Raw genomic sequence first — 18,668 nt, 5'->3', positions numbered from 1 at the left:
ATGAAAAGACTGTTTTCTCTGTGCCTATTTATTTATTTTTCCATTCTGTGATTTTTCAGGACTGAGGAACTCCTGGAGAGGATGCCTGAGGGATACTCCTTGATCCAGGGATGTACTCCACCTAGGCATCCAGTTCTTGTAGCTCCCAGAGGCATCTGTTTGATTTAGGGATTGTGTTTGTCATGGTGCTTAACCACTTCAATGTCCTGTAAATGATCCATGAGCAGAATGAAGGGTTTTCCCAAGATATGCATTCATGGTTTTCAAATGATGGTAGTGGAGGGAAGAGGGGGAGATTCTATAGAGCCCAGATATGAAAGAACTCTCTTCATCCAGAACCATCTCCCAGGGAATGGATCTTGGAGGAATCACTTTTCATCTCAAGGACTCAGTTTCTCCATCTGTATAATGAGGGAGTTAGATTAATATCTTATCTCTAAGGTTCCCTTTAGCCTGAAGTTCATTTCATTTTCATTGGTCCTTCAGTGTGGTGGGTGTTTTCCTGCCTCCAAATCCAGAATGCCTCTCTATATACTTTCTACTTACTTAAATTCTTATTTTTAAAATCCCAATTCACATCTCTGGACCCCTCTTCCTCAAAAAGCCCCCTGACAGGCCCAGGTCATAATGTTATTTGTCTACTCAATTCCCTGAGGGCTGCTAGATTGAAGCATTTGCTGGCAACTGATCTAGAGAAATCTTGAATTACTTATCTTTTCTTGTGCTTGGTCAGTCTTCAGGGCATGGGACTGCCTCCCACCGTCTTTGTCTCCCCAGCATAAAGCATAGTAAGCATTCAATAAACATGTGTTGATTGATTAATGAGGGAAGGAGTTCAGTCAGTTTATTCCTCACTGTGTAAAGTGGATTTACTTGGTCCTGAAGCTGCCTCCTTTTTGTTCCAGCATTAACTCCCTGGAATTTGGTGGGGGTGGGAATGGGGATGGTGGAGAGGTGTCTCCACTTTGCCCCAGCTAGTTCAGTTCTGAGTTGGGGCTGTACTTTAACACTCCTTTGTGTAATCGCAGAGAGAACTGCTGGCCCTTCAGTAAGGCAACACAGGAGTAAAGTCTAGGGGATGATAGAGAGGCAGGGAAAGATCATTAAAGCATCTTCTATGAGCTGTCTTGAGTAGACAAATTGTGATATTTGGTTATATAACATGGCAACTTTGCTAACAAACTTGTTTCCTTCAAGTCAATTGGGAAAGCAGATAGGAATTGATTTCCCCTTCCTAGAAGAGGAAGAAATTCTTGACCCAATCATCATCTAGGCCAAGAGGTGTGAAGAAGGCACTGAGGATCAAGTATGATTTCTTGATTATCCTAATTGCTGGCTTTGGGCTAAAAACCTTGGAAATAACCCTTGTGTCATCTTGGGAATGCTGGGCAGTCTAGTGGGTTATTTATTGCCAACCTTAGACTAGGATACTGTCCCCATTCTCTGGTTCCTCCCAGGGTCAAGTCTAGGTCTGAAAGGAAACAGTCTGGACACACATCCATGAGGAGGCTGGAAGAGCTGGTGGTGCCTCAGGACCACTAGTTCTTGGGTTCCTCCTTTATACCACCACTCACCTACTGCCCATTCTCAGACCCGATTTTCTTCCTCTCTTGCTCACTTCTGGCCCCCAGATTCCTTGAGGCCTGAGGTTATCAGTCAGGTGTCTCTAGCCACAGGACTGCCCATAGGCAGTTCTACCCCAGTCTGACACACAATGCAGGGCAGAGTGCTGACCAGGGCATGGAGGGGCACATGCGGGAGTTACCTTGTCAGAGTAGATGGACATGCGGGTGGTGAGCCCCAGGACGGGGATGCGGTAGAAGCCGGCTGTGTAGGAGACGGGGGTTGGAGTGAAGTGGTCGTTGGGGGTAGGTGGGTGACTAACTAAGATTGCGTAGACCTGTGGACATAGGATATGAGGTCAGTGGAGGTTGTGGGTCTGGGGGGGGCCAGGCATGCCAGCCAGCACTGCCTGTGAGCCCCCCCCCTCCCACCATACTGGCGGATGACAAACGGAGGCCGAGGCTAGCAAGCAGAAGTCGAGTCCACCGATGTCAGAGAATGTAGAAACTAAGACTGAGGGAAATAAGAAAAAATCAGAGGAGGTTGCCCAAAGTTGGAGGAACACACACACACACACACACACACACACACACACCACCACCACCACCACCACCACCACCACCATCATCATCATCATCAAACAATATCCACATATGGACACATCTAATTTGTATGCATACATTGCCTAAACATACATATAACCACATTCAAAGACCCCCTCATCCTTACCCTGGTCTCCTGCATAGTATACAATTACATACAGGCACATGTAATAATAATGATAATGATAGCTAGCATTTATATAATCTGTTAACATTCCCAAAGTGTTTTATATACAAGATTTCATTAGAACCTCATTATAACACTGACTATAAAGCCCCCTCTGAGGCCATTAGCGGAAAATGACAGAGCCCACCATGAGCAGAGCCTTAGCTAAGATTCAGAGAAGCAGAGGAAAGAGATAATAAACTAACAGTATCAGCCTCAATACTCATCATTAGGGCCCTTCAGATGTACCCTCCTGCTTTGGCCGTACTGTTGTTGAGACACTTAAGAGATTCAGAAACTGGGGAGTGAGGGCATCTGAGGAAGTTGGGTTCTCAGAAGGTAATATAGGGTCTGATAGATAGTTCTGAAGAGGAAGCTCAGACCTTCAGGGAATGGGGTGTTTCACTGTTTCTTGTTATAAGGTCTGACTCAGAGCCTGCCCACCCTAAGGAAGGCGTAGGAGTGAGAATACTGAGCTGGAAAGAAAAGGGTACAGATCAAATCCCCAAAATAGCTTTGAAATCCTCCTCCACCTCCTTTCTTCCCCCATCCAATTGTGAGAACTTAGTGGTTAAAGGGAATATAAAGGGACCACCCTGGGTGAGGATAGCCAATTTCTAGCCCCTGAACTCTTCGTGGGAGTGTTGGTCAACCACAGGCTGATTTTCCATAGGTATGAGATCAAGATATCCCTGGAGTTACCCCAAAATGGTAAATACTAGTTGATGGAACAAGTAGTACCCAATAATGGAAATCCTCTTCCCCAAAGGCTCTGAGTGTCCCAGTAGACCACAGCAATATAAAAAGATATGAATCTTGGATATATCAGCAAGGGATAGAAAAGGCCTAATTTGTTACAGGATCATAGATTCAGAGCTTTAAAGGATCTTATAGGTCATCTAGTTTAGAGAGAGCTGGTGGCTCCATGCATAGGGAGCTGAGTATAGCGTCAGGAAGACTTGAATTCAAAACTAGCCTCTCAGATAGTTACTAGCTATGTGATCCTGGGCAAGTCATTTAACCCTGTGTCTGCTTAAGTTTCTTTAACTATAAAATGGGGATAATGATAGTACTTAATATAGCACACTATGATAAAGTAGGTTCATGCCAGGAATGTAGGGCTGTTTCAATATCAGGAAAGCTATCAGTATAATTGACCATATCAATAACCAAACTAACAGAAATCATATGAGTATCTCAATTGCTAAAGAAAAAAACATTTGACAAAATACAAATGGAATTTTCCTTAAAATGATAAGTAGCCTCTATCTAAAAATACCAGCAAGCATTATATGTAATGGGGATAAACTAGAAGCATTCTCAATATCAGGAAAGCTATCAGTATAATTGACCATATCAATAACCAAACTAACAGAAATCATATGAGTATCTCAATTGCTAAAGAAAAAAACATTTGACAAAATACAAATGGAATTTTCCTTAAAATGATAAGTAGCCTCTATCTAAAAATACCAGCAAGCATTATATGTAATGGGGATAAACTAGAAGCATTCTCAAATAAGAGTAGGAATAAACAAGGTTGCCCATTATCACCATGGCCATATTGTACTAGATGTTAGCTTTAGCAGTAAGAGAAGAAAAAGAAGTAGGTAATGAGGAAACAAAATTACCACTCTTTGCAGATGATATGATGGTATACTTAGAGATCCTAGAGAATCAACTAAAAACTACTAGAAACAATAACTTTAATAACAGGATATAAAATAAATCCACATAAATCATTGACATTTCTATTTGTTACCAAGAAAGTCCAGTAGCAGAAGATAGAGAAATCTCACTTAAAATAACTGTAGATAATACAAAATATTTGGGAGTGTACCTGCCAAGACAAACCCAGGAACTATATGGACACAATTATAAAACACTTTTCACACAAATAAAGTTATATTTAAATAATAGCATCTAGTAATACTTGTAAAAAGTGTTTGGCATAGTATCTAGTACATAATTGGTGTTAGATAAATGCTTATTCCCTTCACTAGTCCAAATCTTTAATTTTTATAGATAAGAAACCAAGGACCCCCAGCATAAAGTATAGTAAGCATTCAATAAACATGTGTTGATTGGTTAATGAGGGAAGGAGTTCAGTTTATTCCTCACTGTGTAAAGTGAATTTACTTGGTCCTGAAGCTGCCTCCTTTTTGCTCCAACATTAACTCCCTGGAATTTGGTGGGAGTGGGAATGGGGATGGTGAAGAGATAACTCAGATGAGTTCCACAAATTAGTAAATAATAGAACCAGGATTTAGATATCAACAAAAGACTTATGTCAAAAATACAGTGCTCTATCCATGACACCAGGTTACCTCTTAAGGCTTGGAGATGGAGTCTGTGTGTTTGGAGACAGAAGAATCTCACAGTGAGGAGAAGCAGAATTAATAGGTCTCCCTAGCCTTATTGAACTGGTCTGTACAGGTCCCTGCCCCTTTGCATCAACATTCCCAGACAGCGATGTTGGTGAAACAAATCACTGATTACAGATATGGTTTCATAAATGACCCCCAGGGAGCTAAACCTTCAGTCTGGCTATGAGAAGGATGATAAATAGACTGTGGATCTGATTTCTGAAAACATATATGGTCCTATGTACCTATATACTGTTCCCCCTTCCCCCCTCCCTTTTGCAGTGTGATCTGGTAACTGGTAATTTGGAGGCACAGATTTAAGCCGCTCTTTTCTCCTCCTTCCTCCCCCACAAGAAGCACTGCCATAGGGAACAGCTGTTCTCTGCTGGGTGCCTCTGTCTATTCTTCAACCTCCACAATCTCTGACAGGACAATATTGTTTCTCATCCCCTCATCTCCTACTGCTTAGATTTGGCTCTGTGTCAGTTTGGACGAATGGTCTTGGGAGGAGACAGAGAGCAAGAAGTACCCCTCCTATATGAATGGATTTTCTGGAGAGAATATCATTGAGTATAAGCTGGCATATGGACAGAGAGCTAAGGTGATTCTAGGGGAGTGGCCTCAGAATATAGTAGGCAGACCCTATGGTGGGCTGGAAAATGGGGAATATTTTATTTCATCATTAGGACCTTGACATGGACAGTTCCTGAATTAGATACACAGTGCTTAGGACACCACACGCTTGTGTGTAGGCACCTGTGCCCTAGTGTTTCTGTCTCTGAGTATGTCTCTCTGTCTCTGTCTCACTGTCTCTTACATAAAGGGCTGCATTGCGGGTAATCTTGGCTTTGTTGGAATTCAAAAGGAAGCTGAGCTCCAGGGGAGGGACAACTTCAGACAGACACAAGAGAAGCTATGTTAACCTACCCTTCCCCTTACTGTGTAAACCTCCTCCCTATGTATACCCCCCCCACACACACACAGAGGAGTATAACCGCTATGTATACTTCATAGAGCCAAATACATATATTTGTATATATATGTGTATATGCATTTATGTATATGCAATACACACACATATATGGATGTGTATATGTAAGTATATGTGTGTACATATACATATATAAAATGTGTATGTTTGTGTGTGATGTGTGTATGTACCATATACAAAAGAATATACCTCACACACCTGTGACATTCCCATGCTCACATACTGTGAGCACGTGTGAATATTACACAAATACTTCATATAAACCTATGTAGAACTACACATGTACCCTGCCCCCAGTTATACATATATATAACAGCAACATAGAAAGGCAACCATTTTCTCTTCCCATGTAGATACTAATGTGATGTATGGAGAGAAGAGAATGAGGAATGAGAGAGGCAGAGAAAGATCTGAAGGAATTAAAAGTTAAGACAGAAAAGCACAGTGATGGCCTCAGGTGCTCGCTCTTTCTCTCTCTCTCTCTCTCTCTCTCTCTCTCTCTCTCTCTCTCTCCCTTTCCATCTTTCCTCTCTGTCTCTCTCTCTCTGTCTTTCCCCCCTTCCTCTCTTCTTTCTCCCCCTTTCCCCCACTTTCCTGCTTGTTGTATATACCTCTTTTTCTCTCACTCCTTCCTCTCTCCCTTTATCTACCTCTGTCTCCCTCGCTCCTTTCTTCCTCATTTTCTTGCTCACCTCTTTCCTGCCCTGTCTCTCATTCTCTCCCTCCTTTCCTTCCTTCCTCCTCTCTTCTTTTTCATCTCTTCCTCCCCCTCCTTCTCTTCCTCCTCCTCTTCTCCCTTCTCTCCCTCTGTCTTTCTGTCTCTGTCTCTGTCTCTGTCTCTGTCTGTCTCTGTCTCTCTCTCTCTCTCTCTCTCTCTCTCTCTCTCTCTCTCTCTCTCTCTCTCTCTCTCTCTCTCTCTCTCTCTGTTTCTCACACACACCAAAATCCTCAATGCATACCAGATGTCTGCTCTGGCTTCTCTGAGAACTAATGGGGACAGCAACATAATTAGTCAGATATTGAATATAGGGGCAAAGGTGTGGAGGAAGGGAATAAATGGATTGTTGAATGGACAAGTGACTGACCATATTAGAGTTCTCTACAAAAAGACATTTTTTTTTTCTGACACGAGATTGAGGGAATCTGGGGATAAATGGAACGATCATTGACAAAATGTGGGATCCAAAGAAGCCAGGGTCAAGGGAGTAAGGGCACGATAGGAGACTGGAGGGAAGAAGGGGGAAAGAGATGAATAAGTAGGAGAATGAACAGGAAAAAAGAAATTGTAGGGGGTTGCAGCGAGGGCAGAGATGAGAGGGTGTAACAAGGTGGATGATGAGTTAAAAAAAAGAATGATGGAATAGAGAGGAGAAAGACAGAGGAAGATGGAGGGAAAGGATTAAGATGGAGTGGAAGAAGAGAGATGAAGGGAAGGATGGTGAAATGGAGGGAAGGGATGTGAGGGATGAAGAGGAGGTGGAAGAAAGTATAGTGGAGGGAAGAGGGGAAGAGAATATAGAAGGGAGATGGGTTGGGAGGGGAGAAGAGGGAGTGGGGAGAGGAAGAAAGAGAGGAAAAGACAGGGATTAAGGAGGATGTGGAAGACGATGAAAAGGCAGAGCATGACAAATGATGGTTAGGGATTGTGCATGATGGGTATAAATGATGTGGAAGAGGGGAAAAGGGTTTGAGGACTAGGGCTAGAGCCCCAGAGGAGGGGGAGGGTACCTGGCTGGAGATGAGGTCTTCACACACAGACAAGGCCATCTGGATGGCATTGGGCTTGTGGGTAACGGAGGTAGCATTGAGCTGTATCTTCCAGGATCCATGCCGTTTGTTGGCCTGATTCACAGCCTCGCGGAACATCTGTTCATGTTTTCGGGTGCTCAGAACTGCGCCAATATTAACGATCTTGGGGTCGCAGGCAGCGCGGGCGAAGGAACAAGAGAAGAGCAGAGCGAGCAACAGTAGACGCATCGTGCTCATGGGCTCCGACCTGGGCCCCGGGGTGTCAGCAGCTCCGCACCTGCATGCCCCTGGGCATTCCCAGCTGTGCGCCCCAGGCGCGCTCTACTCCCAGCTCCCCACGCTGTCCGAGGTTCTGAAGTGACAACTGGAGCTACACGGCAGGGGGGCCCAGGGACCCGCAGCCTCTTGTAGGAAATAGGTAAGTGGAGAGAATTGAGGGGACCAAGCGGTAGCAGATCTGGTCCTGACGCTATGGCTTTTTGCCGCAGCTTGTGCTGCGGGGCTAGCGGGGATGCGCCTGCGGAGCTAGAGAGAGCGAGAGAGAGAACGACCCCCCCAAGCCCCTCCTCGCTTGCCACCCCCGCCTCCCCAAACCTTCCTTCTCCCAACCCCAACCCAGAACACACCAGAGTGTGTGCGCGCGTGCTCGTGTGCGCGGATGCGAGCGACTGTGAACGAGTGTTAGTGACACGTAGAATGGTGTTCGGGTCTCCAGCCCATTGAATGCGGAGCATGGAGACTGGGGGTGGGGGTGAGGATGAAGGTGCCTGGTTCTCCCCGCCCCGCCCCCCACTCCCATCCCTGACCATGTGTCACTGCCTACCAGTTTAGGTCACTTCATGGCTGGTCTGGGTGATAGTTGATCACAGACGGGAAAATGTCTGTTCCGGGTGGACTTTTTGGATAAAGACCCCAGCACTTCTCATGTTCTTGAACCTTCCTCACCTCCACAGAAAGCTTTACTGGCCCACCGTGGGATCTCAGGTCTTCCCACTTGTGAGCTTTAGGAGAGAAGAGAGAAGGAAGGAGAAGCTGAAGTCGTTTCTCTTCTAGCAGCTCTGGTTCACTTACGGAGGAATCAGGGAAGGGATCAAAGGCTTCACAATGAGCCAGACTATTACAGTCAGGGTGACTCTTAAAGGGATAAGGATAGGAGACTAGGTAACACTCATTTCAGGTAGGACGAGAAAAAAGAGAAGGGCTAAATCTACAGTAGGAGAGATTGAGGTAAGACACTGCAAGAACTTCCAGATGATAAAGCACATGACAGAAAATCAGGACTTTTTAATCTATCATTTTTTCTTGCCTCTGTAATTGAACATGCACACCCTTCCCCCTTTCAGTCCCTCTACCACTCTCAAGATTCTTTTCCCTTTCCCTCTTCTCTATATCATAACCTAGGAATAATAAGGAAAATGGAATTCCTTTTCCTAAGCCATTCCCATGTATTCCCATTCTCCCATTACCACTTGTCTCCTTTTTTACCCTTTTGCCCTTTCCCAGGCTCCTATACTCCCAATTTCTGTGCCCTATTGCCTTGACCCTATTCCCTTCCCCTAAACTCTCCTTCCTTGTCCCCCTCCCCCATGGTGGGAGATTTGGCACTCTGCCTCTACTGGTGACATCACTGTTTCCATGGCAACTGAAGATTCTCTTGGCCTAGCGAAAAAGCCCCAAACTGGGACAAAGGAGAGACCTCTCTCCAATCCTCCTTGAAAGGGTGGTCATGGGAAGTCGGTGTGGGTGGAGGTATTGCTTTTTCAGGGACACAATTGGGTTAGCTTTTCTCCAACCCTCAGTACTCCAGGGGTGGTCTCTTCCTCCTTGTACTTCATACCTAGCCCTCCTGGTTACTATATGAAATTGGGTAAATTGAAACTTCTCTGGGCCTCAGACTCATCTGTAAAATGAAAAGTTTTGAGGAGATGACCTATAAACTACCTTTCTGCCCTAAACCTGTGTGCTCCTATGCCTCAGAATCTATTTACCACAATGAAGTCCTGCTTTAAAGTCAATCTCCATCTATTCTGCCATATTTTTTGTCTTTTTCCTATTCTGGGATTAAACTGGGTTTGAAAAAACAGTTTAGAATCTCCCCAAAAAAGTTCAGTCCTAGTAACTAGTAAGGACAAGTGCATCTTGTTTTATTCAATTGTGTTTCTGTGAAGGTTAGAGGGAATAAAAGGAGGAATTTATAAATGTTGTTTTAAGTCATGTTCAAATCTTCCTTTTTTTTTTTTTTTGGCAATAATACTAGAATGATTTGCTATTTCCTTTTCCAGCTTATTTTATAGATAAGGGAATTGGGGTAAACAGGATTAAGTAAATTTTTTAGGGTCACCACACAGCTAATATGTCTGAAGTTGGATTTGAACTCAGGTCTTCCTGATTCCAGCAGCCTATTAACTATGCCTTCTAGCTGTCTCAGGATTATAGATTGTAAATGGCTTCTCTTCTCTTCTCTTCTTTTTCCTTTCCTCTGTCCCTTTCTCCCTCCTTCCTCTATCTCTGTCTCTCTCTGTCTCTCTCTGTCTTTGTTCTCTCTGTCTCTCTGTCTCTGTCTCTGTCTCTGTCTCTGTCTCTTTCTCTCTCTCCCTGCTTTTCAGATCTCCTTAAATGACTTCTTCACAAAGTTTCTATACCCAGGCTATGCTAATCTTGATCTTCCCTTGATCTCTGATCCTTGGTGACCCAGACTAGGACAGTTTTTCTGACTGTTTTTCTTCTATACATGCCACATTTTAGAAAGATGTGGTTACATGTGACACTACATTCTCATATAGTGGAAAGAACAATGAATTTGGAATCAGAAGGCCTAGGTTTGAACCTGGGCTTTGATGCTTGGATATAACTTCAGGTAAATCACATAACCCCTTGGTCCTCAGTTTGTTTCTTTCTATATTATTAAAATTTTATTTCTTTCTTTCCCCCTACACAATAGAAAGAAAAAGAACAACAAAGTAATTGAGCAAAACCATTATCAAAACATGGACCTTTTTTCTGATGAGGCAGTTGACTATTAGAGGTTCTTAAACTGTGTGCAATTGTATATGGAGGTTGCAAAATTATGACTTATTATCAGTAAATGTTAGATTTGCACACTTATTTTGTTTACCTATATAACCAGAGGGTCAAATAAAAATTTCTAAGGCAAAAATGGGTTTACCTTAGAAAAGTTTAGGAAGCCTTGGACTAAATCACCTTTAAGATTATTTATGTCTTAAAATCCCATGAAAAAGAACATGTAAGGAACATGTAATCTTCAGGGCAGAGGAATGCAAGCATTTACTATGTGAGTTGGGAGGTGGAAGTAGAGGAGAGAAAATTGTAGAACCTAAGAATGTATTTGTCATATATGCTTGTCAAATATTTGCCAAGAACAATTAATTACATTCACCTATTTCTAGGCTTATTTTGAGGAGGAATATTAACCAGCTGATAGAATGGGAGGGGTAAGTATATAAAGGGAAGATTGAGTGTGTGTGGTGTCATTGGCCCTTTAACAGAAACAATTCTTCTTCCAAATTGTAGAAATTGGGTTTGGAACTCAAATTGTTTTTAATTCTTCTTTTTCCATGGTTACATTATGGTGCCAATTTAACTTTCAAGATTAACTGTATATCTTCTCTGTGTTTAGCACATGATAGATGCTGTGGAAGATGCAAGAAGAGACTTTTGAGAGCTCATAGTATGGTTAGAAAGACAAGACTGATTTAGTTCAACCAACATTAAACTTCTAATATATATATAGTGTACCAACTTAGTTCAGAGCATGTATACAAAAAGATAAGAAAGATATAGTATCTGACTTTAGATATTTTACAGCCTTATAGTCCTGATGGAAACTACATATATACAAATATTTGTGCTACAAATTATAAGGTTGACTATGATAAGGAGAAAGGATATCCTCAAAATAGTATAAGAAAATTTGATCAAGTAATACAATGAGAGAAGAACAAAGAAAATATATGTGTGTGTGTATATATATATATATATGAAAAGAAAAAGAAGAAAATCTATTAAAAAAAAAACTTGAGCATGGCTTTCATCTGGGACTGAGGAGTGACTGAACCTGGATTGAGAAGGCATTAAGAAAGAATTGGCACCTGAGCTGGATCTTGAAGGCAATGAACCTCTTTAAAAGCTTCAGTTTTCTCATTTATGAAATTAGTACATTAGATTAGATTAGCTTTAGCTATACATCTTCTGAGACAGATAATTTAGGACAAGGATTTCAACAGGCAAAGATATAAAAGGAAAGCAAAAAACTGGGCAGAAAGTAGGAGAGCAAGATCAGGGTACAAATAATATTTTGGTTTATCTGGCAATAAAGAGTAATTGGGGGGAAGTAGGTGAAAAAAAGATGAAAAAGGTAGGTTGGTCTCCAGATTAGGGGGAGTCTTGAATTCCAGCTTGAGAAACTTATACTACATTCTTTTTTTAATTGTCATAATCTTTATTACATATGAAATTGTCTTCAACATAAGTTACATCCTGATTAAATCTGAGATAAGACTTTTTTTTTTTTATCTATTTAAAGGCCAACATGGTCCTTTTATTCTATTCTGTACAATATTTTTAATTAGAGTCTAGCAAATATAGTACCTTTTATTGCAGGATTTCTTTGACCATAAAAGCAAAAACCAAAAAACCTTCAACAATAAATATCATATCAAATAGGCATTAAAAAGATGACAAATATAGAACAGCTTGGTCCGTTTTAAAACGCAGAATGAATACTAAAGTTAGTGGCAAACAAAACAAAATAAAACGAAAACCAAACAAAACAATTCCTGCTCAGGAGTTGAAAGCAAAGACTAAACCATTTCTCAGTTCCTCTGGATAGCATAGCACAGAATCATACTGAAAATCATGTCAAAGATCATAACAACAGCAATTCCTATGCCAACAGCTCCAATGATGTGGAATTTATTGTTGAAGACTTCCTCAATGGCTGCTGGGCAAGACTTCACAGTCTTGTACTGCATTCTAAAGGCAACAGGGAACCCCTGGAAATTTCTGAGCAGTGAATTGATATGTTCAGACCTATTTATTTGGAAGATTATTTTGGAGGCTCAAATAAGAAGAGACATTGGATAGGTACTCTATGAAAGTTTTATGAAAAGGCATAGACAATAAACATGATACAGATCAGTGGTGTCAAATCTAAATAGAAGTGGGGACTATTAAATCATACAAAAGGATACCTAATGACTGTATATTGATTTTGAAAACCACATATGTTTATAATGTCTTCTTTTTTATTACCACATCATCATATTAAATTCAGATAGGAACTACATTTTAATGTGGTTCAGACTATATTTGGGAATGTTGTGGGCTGCATGTTTAACACGCCTGATCATGACACCATGTAGTGATCAAGTATATTAATGGGATCAGCAATGCATTGATGTATTGAACTTAAGAACAATTTGGACAAAAAAGTTCTCCCACTCACCTGTATCTACCAAACTAATCCCTATCTTAGGCAATTCTTAAGTAATAAACTGTTCTGAATACAAGAATTCTAGAAAATTCAAATGCTCAGAATCTTTAAGCTATATGCAGTGGAAAAAAAGATATATAAACCTAGCAGAAGAAATCTAAACCACATGGAAGGAGAAAGTATAAACCATCTTATTTTTCCTGATTTGTTATGTACTTTAGTTTCAGTCTAATGCAGTATGACATTTGTTGCTTTTAATAATTCTGTGCCAAAACTAATGAAATTGTTTCTCTGGATATTGATGCTATAATTTAATGCTTCACCTCCACCCCTGCCTACTTCTCCTACCAAAAGATAAAGAAGTGTGGACAACTTAAAAAGAAATCCAAGTTTCTTTGATAAAAGTTTCATCTCTAAGACATATTAGAAACCAAAATGAAAAAAAAAAAGAATGGTTTGGAGAGGAGAGATATTTTAGTTAAAGACATTGGGTAGTAAGAGAACTCCAGACAGAAGGTAAATGCATAAGTTTGGTTTGTTGAGGTCAACTGGTACCTCACTCTTATTTCCTTTTTATTTTTCTAAAATGACTGAAGACTATCCACCAAAGCTGAATTTTGCTTTTATTTCTCCCAACTCCATTTAGAATTGCTGTCGCACAATGACTCATGGTTGAACACATTTCAGACTGCAGTGTGAATTTGTTTGCCAGAGTCTGAGTGTGCCAGATTCTAGGGCATCAGTACAGAAACTCTCCTGGCAAGAAACAAAAATCCTTCTCCTCCAAAGCAACTGAAATATAGCTACAATACTGAATATAATTTCATTATATAATTAAAAGTGATAATAACAGAAAACTTCTTTAAGCTCTTTGGGACGAGATAAGAAGCTTGGTTTTGGGTCCTGTTGATGACACCTCTCCAGACTTTTTAAAATCTATCTCTTCCTCCTGATTCTCACTGCCTTCCTCACACCTTCCCCTGGATTGTTGCCATGGCTTCCTAGCAGGATTTCCTTTCTCTATTCTTTGGTGGGTACTAGTAGGAGTACTAGTATACAGTACATCTTTTCTCTCTCTCTTTCCTCCCTCTCTCCCTTCCTTTCTTCCTTCCTTCCTTCCTTCCTTCCTTCCTTCCTTCCTTCCTTCCTTCCTTCCTTCCTTCCTTCCTTCCTTCCTTCCTTCCTTCCTTCCTTCCTTCCATCCCTCCTCTCTTCTTTCTTTTCTATCTTCTTACAGTCCACAAAATGTATCATATACACATCTGTAGGTGTTCTACCCAAAGGCCTGTAAATTTTGATCACTGAAATGCTGAAACCAAGATATCCTACTAGATTTCTTTCTTAAAGCAGAAACCTTTCTTTGATTGACCAACAACAGGTCCCAGGCCAAGCTCCACTTGGTCATTGTTTGGCCCTGTTTGGCTCAGAATGAATATAGATAACAATTATTTGTTTTGGCCAGAGACACCTGAGGATGGTCCCCTCCCAAATTGATTTTTTTCTTTTTTGATTAGGCAAAAGAAGCCATTTTATGCCTTATTTCTTACTTACCTTAAATCTTTGATTGGGTCCTGCCTCAGTCAAATTGAGACCTATTTATTAACACCTTAGCTTAACAAATCCAAGGTCTCCCACTGTCTTGGGGACATCTCTAATTGTCCTGATTTACATCTGACCTCTGGCCCCAGAAGCCTTCAAAATAAAAATTGAGGCTGATAACTGCACAGGCCTTCCTTACTTCAATCCATTTCACTTGAATGTCATGGCATCATCTCCCCTGATGTCAGGGTCCTTTTTAGAACTAAGGACAAACAACAAGAACAACCCAGAAAAAACACAATACAATAGGAGTAACTGGAATTTCTGTCTAACAAAGCAGATTTGGGCCCTAGAATTTTTAAGTGACTTGGAAGTGAAAGGCAGAAGATGGAAAGAGAAAGGAGAAGCCAGAGGAACCTAAGTTGGACTATTTGGGAACCATTATCCTCTAGTCTTGGGGGTTCTTAATCTTTTTTTTTTTTTTTGGTATGTCATAGATCCCTTTAGAAGCATACTTTCAGAATAAAGTTTTTAACTGCATAAAATAAAATACATTTAATTAAAATAAATTATATCAAAAATATCAAATATTTAAAGAACAAATTTGTGGACCCTAGATTAAGAATCCCTAGTATAAAATTTTATATTTTTCTTTGATCTTTAAAAAGGGATGTCTTTTTTAAATTTAATTTTAAAATGTTGAATTTAAACACAAAAAAGTATTTTCATGTGCATAGCAGAACACAAAATCATTATATATGAAACTGAATCTCCATTCCATGACATTCGTTTTTAATTAATTGTTTTATTTTCTTAAGAGTATTCTATATTTCCAAATATATGTAAAGAGAGTTTTCAGCATTCATTCCAATTTTTTCTTCCTCCCTCTCTAACCTCTCTCCTTCCTAAGACTGCAAGCAATTTTATATATATTACATATGTATAATCCTTTCAAATGTGTTTTCATATTTGTCACAGTATGCAAGAAAAATCAAACCAAAAGGGAAAAAAAAACAGAAGAAAGAAAAAGCAAACAAAAAGGTGAAAATAACATACTATCATCCTTCTTTCGTTTTTCTCTGAATGTGGATGACATTTTCTATCCCAAATCTATTGAAATTGTCTTGAGAACAGATCATCACATAAATCTTGTTACTGCATACAATGTTCTTCTGGTCCTGCACATTTCACTCAGCATCAGTTCATGCAAATCTTTCTAGGTTTTTCTGAAATCAGCCTGCTCATCATTTCTTACAGAACAATAATATTCTATAAATTTATATACCATAACTTATTCAACCATTCCCCAATTGATAGGCATTCACTCAATTTCTAATTCTTGCTATTGCAAAAAGAGATGCTATAATCATTTTTTGCATATGTCCTTTCCCCTCTTTTATGATCTCTTTGGCATAGGATCAAAGAGTATGCACAATTTTATAGCTCTTTGAATATAGTGTAACATTTGTTTAGGAAAAAAAATGTCTTGGGACAGCTGGGTGGTGCAGTGGATAGCACATCAGCCCTGAAGTCAGGAGGACCTGAGTTCAAATTTGTCCTCAGACACTTAACATTTCCTAGCCATATGACTCTGGGCAATTTACTTAACCACAATTGCCTCAGCCAAAAAAAAAATTCTTATAAACTCAAAAACATTACTTTCAAAACTGTCCTATTTATCTAGTCCTTTTTTTTCCTGAACTTTCTGTTCTTTTCTTCACTTTTAAAAACTGTTTCAATAGTCTTTCTTTGGGGGATATCACTGATGCTAACTACACCTGATCTCCCATAAAAATCTTTCTAACAAAGAAACACAAATCCAAACAGTGACTACATCCATTAATATATGTCTCTTTTTTTCCTTCTACACATTGAAAATATCACTTTTCTGTCAAGACATAGATAACATACTCCATCATCCTCTGGAGATGTAATTGGTTTGCTTTCATCAAAGTTCTAAAGTCTTTCAAAGTTGTTTATTTTTCTTTCAGATACAGTGGTTTTCTTGATTCTGCTTACTTCATACTTCATCATATTTCTGTGTGAAGAGTCTTGTTACTATGTTTTTACTATTGTTATCCACAAAAGGCTCAAACAGACTCAGATTCATTCTTGGAGTTGGTGAATGTGGAAAAGGCTGACTGCAAAGAGGGAAGAGCTGTTGGGAGTTTTTTGTTTGTTTTTGTTTTTTGCTTTTTCCAGCTCATTATTCCCTACCCCCAAGATCCAAGGGAAAATCTCTTTAAAAAGTTTAATGTGGTTTATTTTTATGCTCTCCCCCCCAAAAAAACGATGTAACAGAATCACTTCTCATAGATATAGATGTACAGATAGATCAATTAGTAGAGCATGTATTAAGCAATTATTATGTGGCAGGTAATGTGTTAAACTTTGAGGATATAAATATAAGCAAGAAAGATAGCTCCTGTCCTCAAGAAACTTATAGTCTAATAAAGGAAGACAAAATATAAAAGGAAAGATGGAAAGAAGGTATACTTTGTATGTATTGGCACAGTGTGAAGATGGCTAGGAAGTAGCCTAATTCTAGACAAGATGAGGCAATAGCTCAACTAACAGAACTCAGAAATTCAGGGGCAAAGTCCAAGGATCTGGTTGAAGATTGCAGGATACTTGGGAAGTTCATTTATGATTTGTTCAATTTCTTTTTTTCTGAATTTGGGTTGTTTAAACTTTCCATTTTTTGTTTTTTTCATCTGAGAATTTATATATTTAAAAATATTCAAATATTTCACTTGCCAGCTTTATTGCCATGTAGTTGGGCAAAATAATTTCTAATTATATCCTTTATTTTTGTTTCATTTTAGTATTGATAATTTGATTTTCCTTCTTTCTAATCAAATTAGCTAATGATCTATTCATTTAATTTTTTTATTTAAAAAAGATTTTTAAATTTTCTTTTTTTGTTTGTTTGTTTTCTTACAGTGGTAAATGTTTACTTCCCAAAATGCTTTTTTCAGACACAGGCAAAGCCATAGGTCTTATTTAAAGCATGAACCACTATCAATTTGCCTAGTTTGATTGTCCTAATAGCAAAGTACAGAGAAAGTCAAGGGAAAGCAGGTTAATTCATATGCAGTAATTTTTTTTTTATCTTTGGATGGAGGTGTCTGTTTTAAGAAATATAAATTTCTGGTGGAAAGCAGGGTATATTTCATTCCAGCATAAAGGGTATCACCACCAACTGCTCAATGCCTCAGCTCTTTATTGCCTTAATGGTGAAGGAAAGTATACTTCCCATTCTTCATTATTTCTCTTTCTGCTTGTTGACTGTTCTCAAGTGTTCTATCATTTTTTCCACTTAGGCAAACATTCAATGAAATAATATTCTAGTTTGCATTCTTTCTTGACTCAGGTAATACTTATTCCATTGGCAAAGACTTTCTTCTTAAAACCATGGCATCTTGTAAGATAATTTAGCACTCATAATTATCATCCACTTGTCAACATTGAAACCTACCTGGCTATACACATCAAAGAGTGACATGGCTTTGGCCTGGTCCAAATGTTGCTCCTGCACCACAAGACTCTTTGCCGTCCTCTGCTTTCTTTACAACCTCCCTGGATGTGGTGTCCAATTTTAAATTTTGTTAATCTCTTTTTTGATTTCCAGAAATTCTACTTTTGTATTTAATTAGGGTTTTAGAATTTGCATTTTCAAGATTTTTTTTTTTAGTTGACTACCCAAATCATTGATCTGTTATTTTTCTCTTTTGTTGATGAAACTATTTAGAGAAATAAATTTTCTCTTTAAGATTACTTTGGCTGCATCTTCCCAATTTTTATATCTTGTGTCCTTATTGTCATTATATGTAATGAAATTATCTATTGTTTCTAGGATTTGTCCTTTGATTTACCAATATTTTAGGATTAAGTTAGTCTCTAGTGTTTTTAACAACTCTTTATTGAATATAATTTTATTACCTTGTGGTCAGCAAAAGCTGCATTTAATATTAACTACTTTGTTTTGCATTTATCTGTAAGGTTTCTATGCCCTAAGATATGATCAATTTTGGTAAAATTGGGAGACATAGTTGAAAAATATGTATAATCCTTTCCATTTTCCAGAAATCCAGAATATCTGATGTTTCTAAATTTTTCTTCAGATCTATAATGTCTTTTTGGGAGGTTTTTTTTCGTATATATTTATTTATATTTGAAAGGAGCACATTGAGATCCCTACTATTTTGATTTTATTCTCTATTTTTCCATAGATGTATAT

General features: G+C 39.2%; 1 protein-coding gene across 11 annotated transcripts in view; it reads right to left on the bottom strand.

Annotated features, from left to right (window-relative positions):
* Positions 1–7,978, bottom strand: part of GRIN1 (glutamate ionotropic receptor NMDA type subunit 1) — a 37,173-nt gene extending 29,195 nt beyond the window's left edge. For 7 of the 11 annotated variants that reach the window (XM_074289007.1, XM_074289013.1, XM_074289006.1 and 4 more), the window contains exons 1-2: positions 7,417–7,978; positions 1,766–1,900 (exon numbers count right to left, since the gene is read on the bottom strand). In XM_074289007.1, coding sequence (XP_074145108.1) covers positions 1,766–1,900; positions 7,417–7,674 — 393 coding nt within the window. In that variant the 5' untranslated portion in view covers positions 7,675–7,978. The remainder of the gene's footprint in view (positions 1–1,765; positions 1,901–7,416) is intronic. The other 4 variants (XM_074289009.1, XM_074289016.1, XM_074289015.1 and 1 more) reach the window with 1 other exon arrangement.
* Positions 7,979–18,668: the final 10,690 nt, after the last annotated feature.

Source organism: Sminthopsis crassicaudata, chromosome 2 (assembly GCF_048593235.1).
Source record: "Sminthopsis crassicaudata isolate SCR6 chromosome 2, ASM4859323v1, whole genome shotgun sequence".
Lineage (NCBI taxonomy): Eukaryota > Metazoa > Chordata > Mammalia > Dasyuromorphia > Dasyuridae > Sminthopsis > Sminthopsis crassicaudata.
This window is presented reverse-complemented; position numbering and strand designations above follow the sequence as displayed.